Below are 20,339 nucleotides of genomic sequence, written 5' to 3'. Positions count from 1 at the left end.
TGGTTCAAAGTCCCTTTCTGAAGAAAACTTCTCAAACCTGAAGTCTGAACTCAAGTGAAGACCTTTGCTGAAACTTTAGAGATTGCCCAGCAGAAAGTTAGCTTTTGTTTGTTTGTTGAGGAGACAAGGTGTCACTATATAGACTGAGCTGGCTGTGAAGTCAGAAGATCCACTTGCCTCTGCTTTCCTGGGTGCTTATTTAAGTATTTTTTGTTATAAGCTCTCTAAGTTGAACAGATACTATCTGGCAAAAGGATTGTAGAACTAGATTTTCAAACAAAATGCTTGAAGGTGTGGCCAGGAGATAAGGATGGAATTCTGGGACAGACTCCTCTTTACCCATCAGCAGCGCTGGAAGAGTCGAGCAGCAGCAGAGGATTAGGAGAGACTACCAAGAAGCAGTGCTCTCTCCTAACTGGTAAGTACCGTCTTCTGCAGGCTCCTGCTGAAGAGAGGCAATGAGGATAGTGCTCCTTGGAGGTTCTGTACCATGTGGCTTTGTATTTGGGATGATGTGGGATTCTATATGGGGCATTAGGACACCATTGGGTCTCTAGACATTAGGGCAACTTAACATCCAATAGTTCTTTGGATTCTTGGAAGGTGGTCCACATTTATATGGAATAATGGACTTCAATAGATGAATTATTAAAGTCTTCTTAAATTGAGTTAACATGAGGTATAACTATAGAACTGAGGGAACTGGAGGAGACAATAGTCTGGTACTTTTAAACTAGGCCCCATATATTTAGGCCTGAATCTATAGGCCCAGAACTATAGCTTCAAGTAGGTTGCTGGGATTTGAGGTTTTGTATTAGGTTTGTCAACTTGGCAAGGCCTGAAGTAGAAGAGATTTGACTTAGTTGGAGTGTTGAGAGCGGAGCATGTGGCCAGTCTAGGGAGATGCGCGCCTTTTAGACCTTGGTTTTCATTTGGATTTTTTGAAAAAAAATTGTTTTTATTTCATGTGAATAGGTATTTGTTTACATGTCAGTGTGAAGGTGCCAGTCCCCCTGGAACTGGAATTACAAACAGTTGTGTTGGAAGTTGAAGCTGGGTCCTCTGGAAGAGTAGCCAGTGGTCTTAACCATTGTTCTACCTGTCCAGCCCCTGCATTTCATTTCTCAGGGGCAGGGAAGCCACTGAGTTCTTTAAATGTTGGGGAATATTTTAAAAATGTATGCATTTATGTTGAGGATTCACCTACTCCTTCCCTAGAATGCAGCTTCCTGTGTTTGGGGAACTTCATCTTCTTTGTCTGTCTTCTGGTATTTCCCCCTCCCTTCCTGAGTAATTGTGCTTTCACGCTCCAAAGCCTCACCCCTCCCTTCTCTCCCCCACCTAAACTGTGACTTTTTAAAAATAAGCCACGAGTCAGACAGTGCAGGAAATGCATCATAATGAACTCTCGTTTGATTTTTACAACAGAGTTGTGAAATCTCACTGGCCTGGACCTCATTGCAGCCTTCTGCTGAGTCCTGGGATTACAAGTATAGACTGCTGACTGGCTCTTACCTGCACTGTATTTGAGAGTGGGCCTCTCTTGTGCCAGGATTTCCTCAGAGTAGAAGCCTTGGGGAGGATGAGCTTGAACTTCTGATCCTCCCTTTCCAATTGCACACTCAGCTTATCTGATGAGGAAGATTAAGCTCAGGGCTTCCTGCTTGCTAAGCAAGCTGTTCATTTGTTACCAACCAACCAACAAAAACAACACACACACAGAAAGAAAGAAAGAAAGAAAGAAAGAAAGAAAGAAAGAAAGAAAGAAAGAAAGAAAGAAAGAAAGGAGGAACGGAAGAAAGGAAGGAAGGAAGAAAGAGAGAAAAAAAACCCTAGTCCTAGCATGTTGACAAGCCCGACACTTGGGAGACAGTAGGAAGTGGTTAAAACCCAGCTGAACTACAGTGTGAGTTAGAGGCCTGCATAGGTTATGTGAGACTTTGTATAAAAGTTTTTTTTAAAAATCAAACTTTTTGATCATAGCCTGCCTCTCTACTGTCTCTCTCCATTGAGTGTGCATGTGTGTGTGCTGGGGGGAAGGATATAAAACTCTAGCTATACAAAAATACAAACGCTTCTCTACAGTGGCAGTAAAATAGTTAACTTTGATCCAAGTTTGAGTGACTATGGATTTGGGACATCAAATAACCCTGAGGGACGTTCCCTATGGAAAACATAAATGAAGTTCATTTTATCTTACAATATTATTTATTCGCATGTGTGTGTATGAGTGTGTGTATATGTGTGTGTATGTATGAGTGTGTATGAGTGTGTTTCTATATGTGCGTGTGCATGTGTTACAATAGCATCTTGCAATGTAGATCCAGCTGACCAGGAACTTGCTATGCAGATCAAACTGACATGGAACTCACAGAGAACTGCATCCCTTTGCCTCCTAGTTCTGGGAATGAAGGCCTGTGCTACGCCATACCTGACACTTTTCTGTTGTAATCACTTTTTTTGTGTATTTGCTGGAGATGGAAAACCAGTGTCTCTCTGCCACTGTTCTCTAACTCCAGTCATCCAAACTAATTCTCCTATTTTTTATTTTGAAACAGAGTCTTCAGTTGCTCAGGTCGCCTAGACAGGCCTTAAACTCATGATCCTTCAACCTCGGCCTCCTGAGAAGCTGGAGTTACAGGCCTGTACTTCCAGGCCAAACATGAACTTTGACTGTCCCAGAAAATCAGTGCATGTGCAAAGCCCAGAGGTGGGACTGGGTGTGTTGGGTCATGCCTGTGATCCCAGCATTCTGAGGCAGGAGGATTTCTTTTCTTTTCTTTTTTTTAAGACTTTATTATAGATGGTTGTGAGCCACCATGTGGTGCTGGGATTTGAACTCAGGACCTCTGGAAGAGCAGTCAGTGCTCTTAACCACTGAGCCATCTCTCCAGCCTCCAAGCAGGAGGATTTCTATTTGTGAGAGACAACCATGAGACAGAAAGAGTTCCAGATCAGCCTGGGCTGCAGTGAGACCCTACCGAAATAAATAAATAAATAAATAAGAATGAATGAATGAATGAATGAATGAATGAATGAATGAATGAACCACCCAACCAGCCACACTGGTGGGCCAGGAGGTGAGAGGGATTTCTGGTCGTGGGATGTCGAGTTTATTTCCATTCCCTCCTCAGAGCAGATGGAGCTAGGTGAAGTCAACGCAGGCTACATTTCAAGGTTTATCTAAGAGTTAAGAGTTAAGAAGCTGAGCTCAGCAGCAAATGGCTATTCAAAGATCGAAGATACCCTGAGGTGGCTTTGTCTCTGCTGGTCAGTATTCTATCCCTCCACCATCAGCAAGTTCTCCTACTCAGTCAAGGTCAAGCAGCCTAAGGGAACGCCAGCCCATGTCCAGCTCCTTAGACATGAGCTGCTTTAGTGTAACAATTTTGGAATAGGGTTTCTTTTATATTTTTTTTTCTTTATTAACTTGAGTATTTCTTATTTACATTTCGATTGTTATTCCCTTTTCCGGTTTCCGGGCCAACATTCCCCAACCCCTCCCCATCCGCTTCTATATGAGTGTTTCCCTCCCCATCCTCCCTCCATTACCGCCCTCCCCCCAACAATCCCGTTCACTGGGGGGTTCAGTCTTGGCAGGACCTAGGGCTTCCCCTTCCACTGGTGATCTTACTAGGATATTCATTGCTACCTATGGGGTCAGAGTCCAGGGTCAGTCCATGTATAGTATTTAGGTAGTGGCTTAGTCCCTGGAAGCTCTGGTTGCTTGGCATTGTTGTACTTTTGGGGTCTCCAGCCCCTTCAAGATCTTCCAGTCCTTTCTCTGATTCCTTCAACGGGGGTCCTATTCTCAGTTCAGTGGTTTGCTGCTGGCATTCGCCTCTGTATTTGCTGTATTCTGGCTCTGTCTCTAAGGAGAGATCTACATCCGGCTCCTGTCGGTCTGCACTTCTTTGCTTCATTAATCTTGTCTAATTGGGTGGCTGTATATGTATGGGCCACATGTGGGGCAGGCTCTGAATGGGTGTTCCTTCTGCCTCTATTTTAATCTTTGCCTCCCTAGTCCCTGCCAAGGGTATTCTTGTTCCCCTTTTAAAGAAGGAGTGAAGCATTCACATTTTGATCATCCATCTTGAGTTTCATTTGTTCTAGGCATCTAGGGTAATTCAAGCATTTGGGCTAATAGCCACTTATCAATGAGTGCATACCATGTGTGTTTTTCTGTGATTGGGGTACCTCACACAGGATATTTTCCAGTTCCCTCCATTTGCCTATGAATTTCATAAAGGCATTGTTTTTGATAGCTGAGTAATACTCCATTGTGTAGATGTACCACATTTTCTGTATCCATTCCTCTGTTGAAGGGCATCTGGGTTCTTTCCAGCTTCTGGCTATTATAAATAAGGCTGCTATGAACATAGTGGACATGTGTCTTTGTTATATTTTGGGGCATCTTTTGGGTATATTCCCAAGAGAGGATCCTAAGCTGGGTCCTCAGGTGGTTCAATGTCCAATTTTCTGAGGAACCTCCAGACTGATTTCCAGAATGGTTGTACCAATCTGTGATCCCACCAACAATGCAGGAGTGTTCCTCTTTCTCCGCATCCTCGCCAGCATCTGCTGTCACCTGAGTTTTTGATCTTAGCCATTCTCACTGGTGTGAGGTAAAATCTCAGGGTTGTTTTGATTTGCATTTCCCTTATGACTAAAGATGTTGAGCACTTCTTTAGGTGTTTCTCAGCCATTCGGCATTCCTCAGCTGTGAACTCTTTGTTTAGCTCTGAACCCCATTTTTTAATAGGGTTATTTGTCTCCCTGCGGTCTAACTTCTTGAGTTCTTTGTATGTTTTGGATATAAGCCCTCTATCTGTTGTAGGATTGGTAAAGATCTTTTCCCAATCTGTTGGTTGCCGTTTTGTCCTAACAACAGTGTCTTTTGCCTTACAGAAGCGTTGCAATTTTATGAGATCCCATTTGTCGATTCTTGATCTTAGAGCGTAAGCCATTGGTGTTTTGGTCAGGAAATTTTCTCTAGTGCCCATGAGTTCGAGATGCTTCCCTAGTTTTTCTTCTATTAGTTTGAGTGTGTCTGGTTTGATGTGGAGGTCCTTGATCCACTTGGACTTAAGCTTTGTACAGGGTGATAAGCCTGGATCAATATGCATTCTTCTACATGTTAACCTCCAGTTGAACCATTTGCTGAAAATGCTATCTTTTTTCCATTGGATGGTTTTGGCTCCTTTGTCAAAAATCAAGTGACCATAGGTGTGTGGGTTCATTCCTGGCTCTTCAATTCTATTCCATTGGTCTATCTGTCTGTCTCTACAAATACCATGTAGTTTTTACCACTATTGCTCTGTAATACTGCTTGAGTTGGGGTTGGGGAGGGGGTGTGGGCTTAGTAATTTCTGGTCCCACTACAAACCTCACTTTTGATTAGAATAGAGTACCATCTCAAATCTCTATACAAACCAACCAGCCAAGCCAAAAAGAAAAATAAACCCCAGAAGAAAACTGCATTCATTTCACTCCCTTCAAAACCTATATACATGTTAAGTTGTTTTCTGTGGGTTTTTTTCCATTTTTTTCTTTTTAAATTTTTTTTTTTACTATTTTGGGTTTTTTTATTATTTTTTAAAATAAATTCAGTGTTCACATTTCTATAAAGAATTAATGCAGTTTCAGGAGATCTGCCCTTCTTGGGCAGGAGAACAGTGCTTTTCCCTGCCCGCCTCTAGTCTGACTAACCACCCTGATGCTTCAAGGTGCCTGGAAAAGCCATAAGCCTGTGGAAGAGGTCTGTTCCTGGCCGGGCCTCCGAGCCCTGGGCTCAGTAAGCTTTGGAGAAAGCAGAGGGGAAGACTAGCTTACTGTGAAACTTTTGCTAAAAAATATTCATGCATGTCAATGTGTACACCTGTCAAGACGCTGAGGAGAACAAGAGCTTGGAGACATCCCGTCCAGGCTGTGCGTGGGGGTGGCAGCACCCTCACACTGTCCTGTCCTCGGACGTGGGGTGCGGAGGAGTCCTGGGTTTCATCTTGGGCAGAGCCCGGCTTCCTAGTTCATGTTCAACTCCATTCTCTAAAACCTGTGCCGAGTCTTACACTAACGCGAGAAGCACAAACGTTCAGCTTGTATTCATAAAGGTAGAAAAACAACTAGAATATAAAAGTTTTAGTAATATAAGGCCATCTGTTCAAGTCCACCTTGGAAACCTGTAACAGATATTTAAATACTACATGAAAAGGCATCTTTAATATACTTTTTAAAAACATTTGAAGGATTGGGGATTTAGCTCAGTGGTAGAGCGCTTGCCTAGCAAGCACAAGGCCCTGGGTTCGGTCCCCAGCTCTGAAAAAAAGAAAAAAGAAAAAAAAACATTTGAAGTAATTAGCTAAGAGTAAGAGTGAGTGTGTGTGTGTGTGTGTGTGTGTGTGTGTGTGTGTGTGTGTGTGTGTGTGTGTGTAAAAATTCATTTCCCTTTGAGGGCACTTTGTCCTTTGAAGGAGGCAGGGTGGCAGGGAGACAGGGAGGCCACATGGTTGGTTAGTTAGTGCTTCAGCCAAGGGTAGGCTTCGATGGAGGCCTTGCTCCAGTCTCCATAGTCGTACAGGAGCTCCTCCCCTGCCGCGATGTCTCCAGAGCCTATGAGGATGAGGTGAGGCACACCGTCGATGTCATGCAGTTTGGTCTGGCAATTCCCACACTTACTGTGATTGATCAGTCTCCCCAGGCGGTTCGTTTCTTGAGTGGCATCCACGCAGTAGGTTTTGCTCAGATATTGAAAATAGTACATGTAGCAGCCCGTGGAGGGGTCCTGTGCGTCCTGTGCGTACAGAGCCTCCCGCTTCCTGGCATGGGTGATTTCAATGAGGTCTCCATGGTATTCTACCACAAAGTCTCCCCGGGAGAATCGCTTGGTAGCAATCACACCCCTGCCTTTGCCATCGATTAGGTCAATCTTGATGCCTTCTTCCTTCCCGCTCTCAATTAGCTCATCTGTCTTCTTCCTTTCTTCAGACCGCAGCTCAGCTTTGCTCTTCCTGGAGCTCCTTCGCACGGGGTAGAAATCTGTGAGTTTTCTATTCTGCTGTGTCTTCCCTTGAGACTTCTCCCGAGGGGCCTGCTTGCCCTTGAGGGGCTTTTTCAGGGCTTGCTTAGCAACTGCTACACTGGTAGAATCACATGACGGGGGTGGAGTTTTTGGAGGTTCTGTTGCTTCAGATTTTTGGTTTGGAAAAGGCGCCAGGGGACCTCTCCTGGTATCTTTGCTCTTCCTTCTTCTGACTTCACAGCGCTTCGGATAACATTCCCAGCGTTCCTTTTCTCTTCTCGCTTCCTGTAGATTCCGGCCAATGGTTTCCCCAGGCATTTGACCTCATGATGTGCGACCGAGTTCTCTTCCTGCAGTGGAGAGCGCATTCCAGAGCATTTATTCGGACTCCTGTAGGCATAGATCTTTGACTGCCCAGCAAACACGTTCTCCTGCAGCGGGGCTAGGCCCATGGCTGCACGGCCGGCGCCCTCTCCCTCGCCACGGCCGGGCCACCAGCGCTGCCGCCACTGCTGCTGCTGCTGCTGCCTCCACCACCACCAGCGCAGCGACAGCGCCCCGGGAAAGGGTCTGCCAACGGCTTCCGCTTCGCTTCGCCCAAGGCCCGCAGCCGGAAGCCCGCGCGAGGGCAGCCAGGCAGGGAGCAAGGCCGGGGACAGTGCAGGCTGGGGCAGCACTGCCAGCGGTTTTCCATATATTAAACCATCCCTGCATGCCTACTTGATCATGGTGGATGATTGTTTTGATGTGCTCTTGGATTTGATTTGCCAGAATATTATTGAGTATTTTTGCGTCGATATTCATAAGGGAAATTGGTCTGAAGTTCTCTTTCTTTGTTGGGTCTTTGTGTGGTTTAGATATAAGAGTAATTGTGGCTTCATAGAAGGAATTCGGTAGTGCTCCATCTGTTTCAATTTTGTGGAATAGTTTGGGTAGTATTGGTATGAGGGCTTCTATGAAGGTCTGATAGAATTCTGCACTAAACCCGTCTGGACCTGGGCTCTTTTTGGTTGGGAGACCTTTAATGACTGCTTCTATTTCGTTAGGAGTTATGGGGTTGTTTAAATGGTTTATCTGTTCCTGATTTAACTTCGATACCTGGTATCTGTCTAGGAAATTGTCCATTTCCTGCAGATTTTCAAGTTTTGTTGAATATAGGCTTTTGTAGTAGGATCTGATGATTTTTTCAATTTCCTCTGATTCTGTAGTTATGTCTCCCTTTTCATTTCTGATTTTGTTAATTTGGACACACTCTCTGTGTCCTCTCGTTAGTCTGGCTAAGGGTTTATCTTGTTGATTTTCTCAAAGAACCAACTTTTGGTTCTGTTGATTCTTTCTATGGTCCTTTTTGTTTCTACTTGGTTGATTTCAGCTCTGAGTTTGATTATTTCCTGCCTTCTATTCCTCCTGCGTGTATTTGCTTCTTTTTGTTCTAGAGCTTTTAGGTGTGCTGTCAAGCACACCTAAAGAATTGGGCTCCAATGATGCCATGTAGTCTTGGTTTCTGTTGCTTGGGTTCCTGCGCTTGCCTCTCGCCATCAGATTTCTCTGGTGTTACTTTGTTCTGCTATTTCTGACAGTGGCTAGACTGTTCCATAGGCCTGTGTGTCAGAAGTGCTGTAGACCTGTTTTCCTGTTTTCTTTCAGCCAGTTATGGGAACAGAGTGTTCTGCTTTTGGGCGTGTAGTTTTTCCTGTCTACAGGTTGTCAGCTGTTCCTGTGGGCCTGTGTCCTGAGTTCACCATACAGGTCACTTAGAGCAGAAAAGTTGGTCTTACCTGCGGTCTGGCTGCTCAAGTTTGCTCGTGGGTGTTGCTTTTGAGCTCTCCGTGAAAGCGGCAACCAGGAGGGCCTGCGCTGCCTTTTCTGGGAGCCCCCGTGCACCAAGGTCCCAGATGGCGTTAGGTGTTTTCCTCTGGAGTCAGAAATGTGGGCAGAGTGTAGTCTCTTCTGGCTTCCCAGGCGTGTCTGCCTCTCTGAAGGTTTAGCTCCCCCCCCCCACCCGGCCACAGGATTTGGGTGCAGAGAACTGTTGATCTGATCCCTTCATGTTCCGGTGGTGTCTGGGGCACAGGGGACCTGCAGCTCCAATGCCCCTATCTTCCGGTTCCAGAGGCCGTATACAGTTTCCTCTTGGGCCAGGGATGTGGGCAGGGGTGGGCAGTATTGGTGGTCTCATCCGCTCTGCACTCTCAGGAGTGCCCAACTGTCCAAGCAGTGAGCTCTCTCTCCCACGGGGTTTGGAAGCAGTGAGCTGTGGGCGGGGATCAGCGAGGTTGGGAATCTAGCTAAAAACCGGAAGTGTCCTGTCCCAGAGGAATTTTGCCTCTGTGTGTCCTGAGGCCACCAGTCAGGTCGCTTGGAGCAGAAAAGTTGGTCTTACCTGCGGTCCGGTGGCTCAAGTTTGCTCATGGGTGTTGCTTTTGAGCTCTCCGTGAGGGCGGCAACCAGGAGGACCTACGCTGCCTTTTCCAGGAGCCTCCATGCACCAGGGTCCCAGATGGCATTAGGTCTTTTCCTCTGGAGTCAGAAATGTGGGCAGAGTGTAGTCTTTTCTCAGGGTTTCTTTTAAAAAACACAAAAATATCATAAAATGCTTTGTGCTTTTGTTTGGATTTTTTTTTTTTTTGAGTTGGGGTTTCTTAATATTTGTCTTGGAACTAACTTTGTAGGTCATGCTGGCCTTGAACTCAGATCTGCCTGCCTCCCAAATGCTGGGATTTAAGGTGTGCTCCACAAAACCAGGCTAGTTTAATCCCAGGTGTGGCGCTATCAGACTGCTCAAGACTATCCTCAGTGTGCCTATGATTTGCCTCATGCTCTAACAGAGGCATGGTTTGGCCAGCTGCAAATTCTGTGACTGTGTGACATTTGGAATTCTAGGGACTTTTCATATGATATGTAAGAGCTAGAGACCAGGTCTGGGTGTTGTGGGAATAAAGGATGGCAGGAAGAAATACAAAGTAGCAAAGACCAACTACAAAAGACAGCTTCGGGGTTGGGGATTTAGCTCAGTGGTAGAGCGCTTGCCTAGCAAGCGCAAGGCCCTGGGTTCGGTCCCCAGCTCCGAAAAAAAGGAAAAAAAAAAAAAAAGACAGCTTCATCTCACACAGCACCTCAAAGTCTATTGGGTTTCAAGCCATCTCCTCGTTCTCTTCTTCCTTACACTCCTTTCCCCTGATGTCTCCAACCTGGGAAGGTCCCCTGGCCCTGCACTTGCAAGGTCACTAGGATCAGGTTAATGCTGGGATCATTGCCAGTTGCTTTGCATTTGTCTGCCCTGACTTTCAGGACCCTCTTGTCTTTATACTTCTCTTGCCTCCTTGGGCTGTTTCTGGTTGTGTTTGGGCACCTCTTCTCTGTTGCCTTTTCATGGAAGGCCATCCCAGAGGCCCCAGGGCCTTGCCTCACAGAGTATCTGCCTTTCAAAGTCTATTTCTAAGCCAGTTCTTCCCAATCTATATCTTTAACGCAGACCTTCCTTCTTTATGAGGTCCCAAAGATATTTCCCACTTAGTATGAAAAAAAGAACACAACCCTCAAATATCAAAACCCTGCAGTGGGAGCAGCTTTTGCCTCTTCTGCCAAGAGCCCTTCCCCTCATGCACAGCTCAGGTGTAACTAACTCATCCCCTGTAGGACCCCCGCCTACAGGAAGCCCACTTTGCTCTGCCTTCTGAGCCCACAGACAGAGTCTTGATTCCTTCAACTATGTTTCTCTCTGTTGTCTTTTCCACAGTGAACTCCTGCAAAGACTCCAAGGTGGCCTTGCTTGTCAGCCCAGCAGTTACAGCAGTCCTCAGAGGCCACCAGCTCCTGGGACTTCCACACCCCAGCAATGACTCTCCGTGTCCTTGGGGAAAGGAGGGTCCTCACAAAGTGAGCCCTGTCCCTGCCCTGCCCTCTGTTCTTCTCCATTGCTGTTCCTCACTGTCCCAGGCCCTGTCCTCTCCCTGCCACAGGCACTCTCCTGCATCTGCATCTGCACCTTTGCCCTCTCTCTCTCTTCTCCCCTCACAGCTCTTTCTGGCTGGCTAACCCTTCTTCAGCTTTCCTCAAAGACCTTCTGTGTGACAGTATTAGAAAGTGCATTTAAGCTGACAGAGCAGGCTGAGTGCACGCCTAGCCCTGCAGCACTGCTGCCAACGCTCCCTTAGCTTGCTGGGTGCTTCCTTTGTCTTCTCCCCACTCTGATCACTTGTCCATCCAGCATGGTTAGGGGTACTGACTGCTCAGACCTATGAGCTGTGTGTCTGGGCATGGACACTTTATCCTTTCTTACCTGTCTCTGTTAAATGCTTATGCATTTTCTTAATGTAGAGGTTTTCCACGTAGATACAACCTTCATGAGACCACTGGTCTTTGATTCACCAGTATATACAAAATTCATACAATCCTTTACAAAATACTATAGCTATGTAGTAAATGTGTAATGAGCAAAATTTTAGTATAAGGGTAGAGTTTGCTATATGAGACAGGATCACCTTATAATTCTATCTGATTTCAGGATTATTTTAACTTATGTATATATGTGACTGGGTGCTTCTGTGCATGTAAATGCAGAAGCCTTTTTAACTGCTGCATTCTGTGGATCTGGAGATAAGGGTGGTTTTGAGTCATCTGAGGTTGGTGCTGGGAGCCACACTCAGGTTCTCTGCAGGAGTATTAGAACCTCTTTACTGCTGAGCCCTCTCCAGCCCCCATGTTGGCATTTTTAATGTGAATAGTAAGTGAAGGGAAATGGTTGGCAGGCAGATGGCTGTGGGACATAAAGAGACCGTTCTGGAAGGGATTTCAGGATTCTTGTTATGGATGGAGGCCTAGCATAAACTCCTGGAGTTGGGGTGCAGTGAGGTGCATGCAGTGAGTACCCAGTAGTACAAGGGGATCAGCAGGGCATGGCCCTGGGCGAAAATAAAGTGAATTCAAGCAGGTGGACTACGTCAGAGAGGGCTGCAGGAAGCAAGAACGAGACTCCACTGAGTGTGTGGTTGGCAGGATGCTATCCCCACTTCTCCATGAATGAGCTCTTTAGTGAGGAGCTGGGAACTCAGTGATGGTCACTGAGTCTTGTCGTCTGGCAGTGCTCCCCTGTAGGTGGTGAGTAACCCCATGGGATGTCAGAGTTGACCCTAAATGCAGTGACTCTGAAAACAGCAAAGCTCAAGTTAACAAAGAATTCCATCCCACAGGGAGAAGGCTCAGGGAGCAAAGCGCCTGGCCAGCCTGACAGCTGAGTTTGAGGTAGGATCCTCCTAAAGGGGAAGCAGAGAAGCAACCTCAGAGAGGGGTTTTCTCCCCTTCTCATGAGTCCATGACACGCCCACATTCATACACAGCCAGGTAGTATAATGTACACAGTGTAGTACAATGGTAACAAATAAAACAATAAGACGTCTCACTGTACTCTGTCCTTTGCAAATGTTAGGGCTCAGTATCTGGTCTTGTGGGAGCCCATGGCCTAGTGCGGGAATTCAACCCTGAGGATTTGGTTATTTGATGCCTCTGCTCCTCAGCTCCCATCTTCTTCACATCCTTACTGACGATGCCATCTGCCCTCCACCTGCTCTCCTTCAACTCTTAGTCTGTCCTGTCACTTGGTTTGGTTTTCCTTCATTTCTCCCCCTTTTGTAGCCCAGGCTAGCTCAGCATTGTCAATCCTCCTTTCCGCCCCTCCTACAGTAGGATTACATAAGTTTGCCATCAGGCATGGTTCACAGTTTGTTCTTCCCTTTATTTTCGGGGTGTTACTCTATAGCATTGTCTAGATTGGTACTCAATATATAGTCCAGGCTACCCTTAAGCTCATGGCAATCTTCCTGCCTCAGATAAGTGCTGTGCTCACAGATAGAAGCCATCATTCCAGAATCTCACATGCTTTAAATTGCAGGTGATCCAGAGAGAATGTCCCAGACATTTAAGCAGGGATCAGTAGGAAAGGAGGAAAGGTGAAAGCTGTGGGTTAAGGAAGGAGGAAGAGACAAGACAGAACACCACCTAGAAAAGACCTGAGGTGACGAATTGGGAAGAAAGTCCACATGGCCTTGGGACAGGTGGTCAGGACAGCAAACCTGAGCCCTAGGCAGGGGCCAGATAACAGGGGCTTTGTAAAACCTCAGGGTAAGGAATTGGGCTCCCTGCTCCTTGAGAGAGCTATGAGCTAAGGTTGTCAGTAGGACACATCCTGTCCTGATTATACATTTACCATTTGTCTCATTGTTTATGTATTTATTTGTTAGCTGTTCACTTACCCATCCGTGTAAGCTGCTTGCCCAATTCTGAGTATTTTACATCCTGTTATGCTGACTCATACTCTTCCATTCTCAGTTTATTAGTAATAACTGCACTGAAGTAAAAATTGGTTCAAAAACCCTTCTTATTGACATTGGGATTTGCCTGGCCTTAGGCTGTAGTATAACTAGAATGAAAACATTTTGCCTTCCAACTGAATAAAACATGTTTCAATCTTGTGTGAGAGACACTTTAGCTTTGTTCTCCAATCTTTCAACAATGCAAAATGGAGCCAGTCCTTGAGCCCATGGCATGGCTCAGCAGATAAAGGCACTTACCAGCTCAACCCCATGCACCTGTATTTTAGAAGCCAGAACCTCCTCCACATAACTGTCCTCTGACCATATGTGTGCCCTGGCATGTTCATGCATGGTCTGACATGAAACCATTTACATGTGATCTTTAAAGTTATAAGAACCTAGCTCTTAATCCAAAGGAAATAGGGATTATTATGACCCAATTTGGAGTGACAAGGGCTCATTAAGTTGATGTGGGCTAGTTTATCATGAAGGAAATCAGGTTCCACTGTGGAAAAGGTTATGTGAGTTGTTACAGTTCTGGAGAAAAAGGAAGCCAAGTACCCTGGCAAGAGCATCAAGCAGATGGGCCACAGCAGAACACAGTCTCTCTGTCTTGTCTCTCAATCTCTCTCTGTCTCTGGTCTCTCAATCTCTCTCTGTCTCTTGTCTCTCTATCTGTGTATGTCTCTCTGTCTTTCTCCTTCTCTCCTTGTTAAAGTTTCCTCCTGTATCCATAGCTATCCTATAACTCACTCTGTGAACCATGCTTGACTACAAAGATCTACCTGCCTCACCTACATAGAGCTAGTATTAAAGGCATGTGCCACCACCACTCCATCAGAAATCTCTTCTTTTTTAAAAAAATTACTTATAAGTACACTGTAGCTGTCTTCAGACACACCAGAAGAGGGCATCAGATCTCATTACAGATGGTTGTGAGCCATCATGTAGCTGCTAGGGTTTGAACTCAAGACCTCTGGAAGAGCAGTCAGTGCTCTTAACCACTGAGCCATTTCTCCAGCCCCTGAAATCTCTTCTACAGATTCCAGATCTTCCAAGCATCTTAGCTCCAGTGTTGGTGGAAGCTAGTTGTGTGCAAATGTAACTGTGCATGTCAGAAGCTGTCCTGATTGTCACAAGGACTTTAGGTGAAGTGCAGGGGTTGGTAGCAAATGGCTACTGAGGGAAGAGGTGAGAATTAATGCTTGTTAAGCCTCTTGAGAGTTCTATCCTTTCACAGTCTCCATGCAGGATCTTCACGGGTGTGGCTTCAACAGGGAACCACAACTCAAACTCTGATGTTTGGGGATGGACCCAAGTGCTCTTCTCAAACATGTGAAGGCAAAAATGAAAAGGTTTCTAGCAACCAGCAAGGTGCTTATTGCATGGTCGATCTCACCTATTTGTTTCATTCCAGAAGGTGAGAGAGACAGACTGTGTTCTGCTGCGGCCTTTTTGGCTGATGCTCCTACCAGGGTACTTGGAAAATGCATTGATTTGGGGGCTGTAAAGAGCCATTTTCCACCACTGTCTGTTCTCTTCGTTTTATGAGAGAGTAGGCCATAGGTCACCCGTGAGAGGCCTTAGCAAGAGTTATTTCACGTGAAGATAATAGTCAACTGGGTGAGACAGTGAATGCCTGTGTCCATAACACTATCTACTTCAATAGAACTCTTAAAGGGACAGAGTAGTCGGTACAGTGTTCTGCTCACTACTTTTATATGCAAAAGTAAAATAGTCATGTCCTGCGTGGGTTTTATGTGTTCCAAAGTTGTCTAGTGTCCATTGAAATTCTCAGTGTTTGGTCACCAGGTTACAGCATTAGTTTTCTGATCTCCTCTAAGTGCAGACACTGTTACTGTGACTAGTGCAGGACCCCAGGCCTGAATGTTGAGCTTATGCTGGCTTCATGAAAGCTCTTAGTATCTTTAAGACTGGTAACAGCCTTCTTTCCTCTCTGAGAGAATCTTCTGACCAAAAGGGGAGTTAATGATGTACTAGGCAGTCTTATTAGTGTTTTTATGGTTTAACAATTAAGAAAAAAACCTAAAATCTAGAACTTGGAATCTGAAGACAGGTATCATCCTCCACAAATGGGCTTGAAAGTAGCTGCCCTGGGGATTCCTTACGAATTTGTGCCTGTGAGTAGATAGATCAGGGTCTCCTTCACAGCAGATTCTCCAGGAAGCTGAGCAAACATTAGTGCTATTTTACCCAGGAGGAAATCTAGGTGTAGAGAGCTCTACGGATCTAAGGTTTGGATTTGTACCCAGTGCTTTTGTAGGTGTCTCTAGACATCACTCAGGAAGATGTGGTCTCTGTCACCATGTGTGGCTGAATTCTAGCTCAGTCCATCTTATTGTGTTTAAGGTAGTTGAAGTTTAGGAACCAACCAGTATGAGCAGAAGAGTACAGTGTCCATCTTGAGGACAAGCTCACCTTTACCATTAGAGGGCTGGCCTTGGCTTAGATTCTACCGAGAACATACTCTCTAATGGCTGCCCTCAGTTTTCTCTGTTTGCTGCCTTATTTGTGTCATGGCCAGAAGTCATATGGATGGCTCTATGTGAGCAAGGACCCAGATAGAAGAGTGTATTTGGGGGAACAGGGTGCCCTAACAGAGAGTCCTGTGGGATTCATACAGTCAGGATGAAGACATAGTGTGCTGAGTGCCACGGCTAACCAGAGTGACTTGTCACTGTCCTTCAGGTCAACACCATGGTTCAACTTCAAGTCTTCATTTCAGGCCTCCTGCTGCTTCTCCCAGGTAAGTGAGTAGATGGGCTGGGGATGCTGAGAAGGCTGGAGGTGGCAGAAGAGATGGCAAGCCTTGGGCTTGTTTGATCATGGGTTATGTAGTGAGCAGAGAACCAGGTTAAATTGTAGGTCCACAGAACTCACTTAGCATGTACGAATTTCAAAACTGATGGCTAAACAAACATGATCCACAAGAAAATGTGAGGCAAGGGGCGCATGCATGTGAATGACAAGCAAACACACGCAACTGTTATTGAGTATGCATGCAGGATGGCTAGTCAAACTCAGCCTTCATTGCATTTCTTTGTGCCTTTTTATCTATTTATACAAGTATGTAATTTAAAAACTTTCTAATCAAAACACTCCATTAGGGCTTGGGGATTTAGCTCAGTAGTAGAGCGCTTGCCTAGCAAACGCAAGGCCCTGGGTTCGGTCCTCAGCTCCGAAAACAAAACAAACAAACAAACAAACAAAACACAAAAACACTCCATTAAAGGGGCAAAAGAAGGAAGAACATAATTGTCTTTGACACAGGGGCTATGTTAGTCTATGTTAGCCTCAGACTCCAAAGATACCTGAGGATCACTTCAAACTTCTATCCTCCTGCTTCTCATTCAAAGAGCTTAGATGATTCATACAAAATATAATTTATTTTTATGACAATTAAAATAGAGTGCATTTATTTGTGATCCTAAGAAAGGTATTTGGAAAATCAAGGAATGAGTGTCCCAATAAGAAATACAAAAAGGAGAGTACTTTCTCAGATCATGTAAAAACTCATAGCCTAGGCCTCTACATAGATGATTAGGGAGTCTCATAGCTCATTGTTTTGTAATTTTGTTGCTTATTTGTTCCTTTCCTGTGCTGGGAATCTAATACAGGAGCTAGCCTAGGCTAGACAAGCATTGTATCATTGAGCTACATCATCAGTCCTCAAAGTTCCTTTAAAGGCCACCTTGGAAACTATTGGTATTAAGAATTTTTTTCCATCATTTCCATAAGAATTATAGTTAATTGTTTCAGTTTTCAAAATTGCATCATTAAGTGATTGATTGCATATTCTCTAACTTTGTTATCTTTCTTTACAAGTGTGTCTGGTTCAATTTCTGGGGATGTCACCAATACATAAGAAGGGATCATCACTTAAAGGGAATAATTTAGGGTTTTTGTTGTTGTTGTTGTTGTTGTTTTGTTTTGTTTTGTTTTGTTTTGTTTTTGCAAAGGGCTAATCATAAGGTCCTGCCCTTCCTGATAATATCCTAAATTCCTTTCTGATAATCACTCTGACATTACTAAAGTTCTGCCAGGAAGCCAAAACTGCTATATAAACAAGGCCTTGGCTCTGCTCATTGATCAGAATATGTGGAGGGAGGGTCAGTGATTTTGTAGTCTTTAGCACTGTGGGGGAGGAGAGGGGATGGTTTGAGACAGAGTCTCCAAAGCTTAGACCTGTCTTGAACGCATTAGTTTGGTGAAGCTCGCCCTGGATTCCTCATCTTCTGCATCTGCCTCACAGGTTCTGGGAATACAAGGGAGTTCTGGGTACACAAGTGTTACCCGTGTGCCCAGCTTCTGAAATAAAATTTGTAAGTGTATAAAAAGGAAACATTTGAGCTACTCTCAGTAACCCATGCTTATCACCAGCACTAGGGAGTCAGGTGGGAGGATTTTGAGTTTAAACCAGATGAGGTGTTTGGCAAGACTCTGAGTCCAAAAGAAACATACACACCGAAGAAAAAGGAGATGAGAAGAAACAGGGTGAACATTACACCGTGGAATAAGTTGTTTTGTTTTCAGATGTATCTATCAAGTAATTGCACGGAGGAAGACTATGCTGACAGAAAAAAAGTGTTTAGAGCCTTTAAAGTCAAACTGTCAAAATGAGTCTTTAATGATATAGGATATGGGAGGGAGAGGCAGCAGAGCTCTGGGACTTTGAATGTCAGCCTGATTTATGCTGCAAGTTCCAGGCCAGCCAAGGCTACAGAGTGAGACCCTGGCTGAGAAAACAAAGTAAGAACAACAAAAATAATTTATAAATTATAATTCCCTACTACCCCTTCCCCTCCAACACACACAGGTGCACATGCGTGTAAACACGCACACACGCACACACCCCCAAAACACCAATGATAAGAAAGGGAAGTTTAGAAAAATGTTGAAGACTGACTTTCCCTTTCTTTTTCTCTCTCCCTTTTTAACATCGCAGGTGCTGTGGCTTCTTATACGGTAGTGCAGGGTCACTCTGTCACACTTCCCTGTATCTATTCAACAACATACCGTGATGAAATGGTTCCCACATGTTGGGGTCGAGGGGAATGCCGCTCTTCTTATTGTACAAGGTCACTTATCTGGACCAATGGTTATAAGGTCACATATCAGAGGAGCAATCGATACCAGCTAAAGGGGAATATTTCAGAAGGAAATGTGTCCTTGACCATAGAGAACACTGTTGTGAGTGACAGCGGTCCTTACTGTTGTATAGCAGAGATACCTGGAGCATTCTATTTTGTCGACTATCTGTTGGAGGTTAAAGCAGGTAAGTTTTCTTCATTTTCTTTGTTTATTTCTTGCAAGTGAACTGAGTCCTCTATTCTGTAATTATGCCCTAGGACATTAAAACACCTGTTCTCAACACTGTAAAACTGTCACAGCTCTACCTTGAAAAGCAGACAATACAAGGTGCGGTTGCGCAGATGAGCTGCCTTTGGCCATGGTCAGCTGGCCTTCTGAGCACAGGCCACAGGTATAGGTGGGAATTTCTGCTCTCATCCCTGCCCTGCCTTAGGCTTTAGGTCTCTCACATCATATCACAAGTACTGTTATTTGAGAAATGGAAATGTCCTGGTGGGACCGTGTTTCCCTCCAACACCTGACCACTGGTCATTCTTCAGTGTAATAGCAGGTGGCCAGCAGCGCTGAGCCTGTAGACCCTGACGTGCAGTTCCCTCCGATGAGCTTTATTAGAGCCAGGAAGCCTCAAGGCCAGGATCAGACCTGGAGTTGGGAGGGAGAACACTAGACAGAAACAACCCACTGTGTGAGTTCACATCTTGATGGTGTATGAAGAGGTTAAGAGGGGCGGTGAGGCTTCTCTGTAAAACCTGGAGAGGGACTTCATTAAGAGGAAGAATGAGAGAGAGCTAGGGAGAGACGAGAGAGAGAGAGAGAGAGAGAGAGAGAGAGAGAGAGAGAGAGAGAGAGAGAGAGAGAGCGCACTGCCATGGCTGGAATGACAGTGCAGACAGAGTATCCTCTTCAGACAACGGCCTTCAGAATGATCTTCCCAGCAGCCCTCCTGAGGATCTGAGCCAAATCCCCAGAACGCAGGCAAACTCTGACTTTTATAATCATTTAGTCATGGAAGTGAGCCTCCTGTTGTGTGATTTAGTTCACCATAGCCCAAGTGATAGAGTGCGGAACAACCAGACCTTGGTTAGGTCCTTAAGTCAGGAGAAGCAGTTAGAACACAAACAGAGAGCTTCTTACCTGTATATAATTTTTACATTAGAAGCATTATTCTGATTCTAGTTTTAGTATTCATTCATGCACTTGTGTTTTGTGTTTAATTTAATTTTTAAAACTGTATTATTGCGTGTGTACGTTCATGTGGTGTGTGACGGGTATACATGATGAAATTGTCAGAGGGCAAACTTGGGGAGAGAATCTCTCTCTATACCTCTATGTGAGCTCTCAGGGTGCAAGTTGAGTGGTGAGGCTTGCAAGTGAAGTGCTTCTACCTACTGATTGCTTTTTTGGGCTGCCTTGCAACACTATGCTTGGAGACAGCTTAGGGAAGCCAGAAGAAGCTGGTCAGAGAGTGCAGAGGATGACATGAGGCAGCATTGCAGGAAGAGGCAACAAGCTTCACTTCACAGCTGCCACACAATGTCACTGACTCTGGCCTCAATGGTCTCTCCCCACATAAGAATAAACCCACGTAAGAATAAACTCACGCGCGCGCGCACACACACACACACACACACACACACACACACACACACACACACACACACCACACACTGCAAACACAAACACACGGAGTTAAGTCTCTAACAAGAAAGCCACAGGGATGGTAAAAATTTGTCTAGCATCCCTGAAGCCTTAGGTTCTGTAACTTGAACTCCAAGCAAAACAATAACAAAGCAGGGGAGGAGCCTGGGAATTGCCAACAAAATTATAGAAAAAAAAATTGTAAGTTGGGAAGGTGCTTGTCTAACACATTCTTGCATAACTCCATGGCATTATAGAGC

General features: G+C 45.1%; 1 protein-coding gene and 1 pseudogene across 2 annotated transcripts in view; one reads left to right on the top strand and one right to left on the bottom strand.

Moving 5' to 3' along the window:
• The first annotated feature begins 373 nt into the window (after window positions 1-373).
• The window catches only part of Timd2 (T-cell immunoglobulin and mucin domain containing 2), a 34,346-nt gene continuing 14,380 nt past the window's right edge, over window positions 374-20,339 (top strand). The window contains 3 exon segments of the mRNA NM_001013855.1: window positions 374-418; window positions 16,039-16,096; window positions 18,296-18,625. Of these exon segments, the coding sequence (NP_001013877.1) occupies window positions 16,048-16,096; window positions 18,296-18,625 (379 nt within the window). The 5' untranslated portion in view covers window positions 374-418; window positions 16,039-16,047.
• On the bottom strand, window positions 6,497-10,081 carry LOC148002837 (N-lysine methyltransferase KMT5A pseudogene; annotated as a pseudogene). Its single transcript, XR_015631552.1, has one exon. The product of XR_015631552.1 is annotated as an N-lysine methyltransferase KMT5A pseudogene (transcript).

The sequence above is a fragment of the Rattus norvegicus genome, chromosome 10, assembly GCF_021556685.1.
Source record: "Rattus norvegicus strain SHRSP/BbbUtx chromosome 10, alternate assembly SHRSP_T2T, whole genome shotgun sequence".
Taxonomy (NCBI): domain Eukaryota; kingdom Metazoa; phylum Chordata; class Mammalia; order Rodentia; family Muridae; genus Rattus; species Rattus norvegicus.
This window is presented reverse-complemented; position numbering and strand designations above follow the sequence as displayed.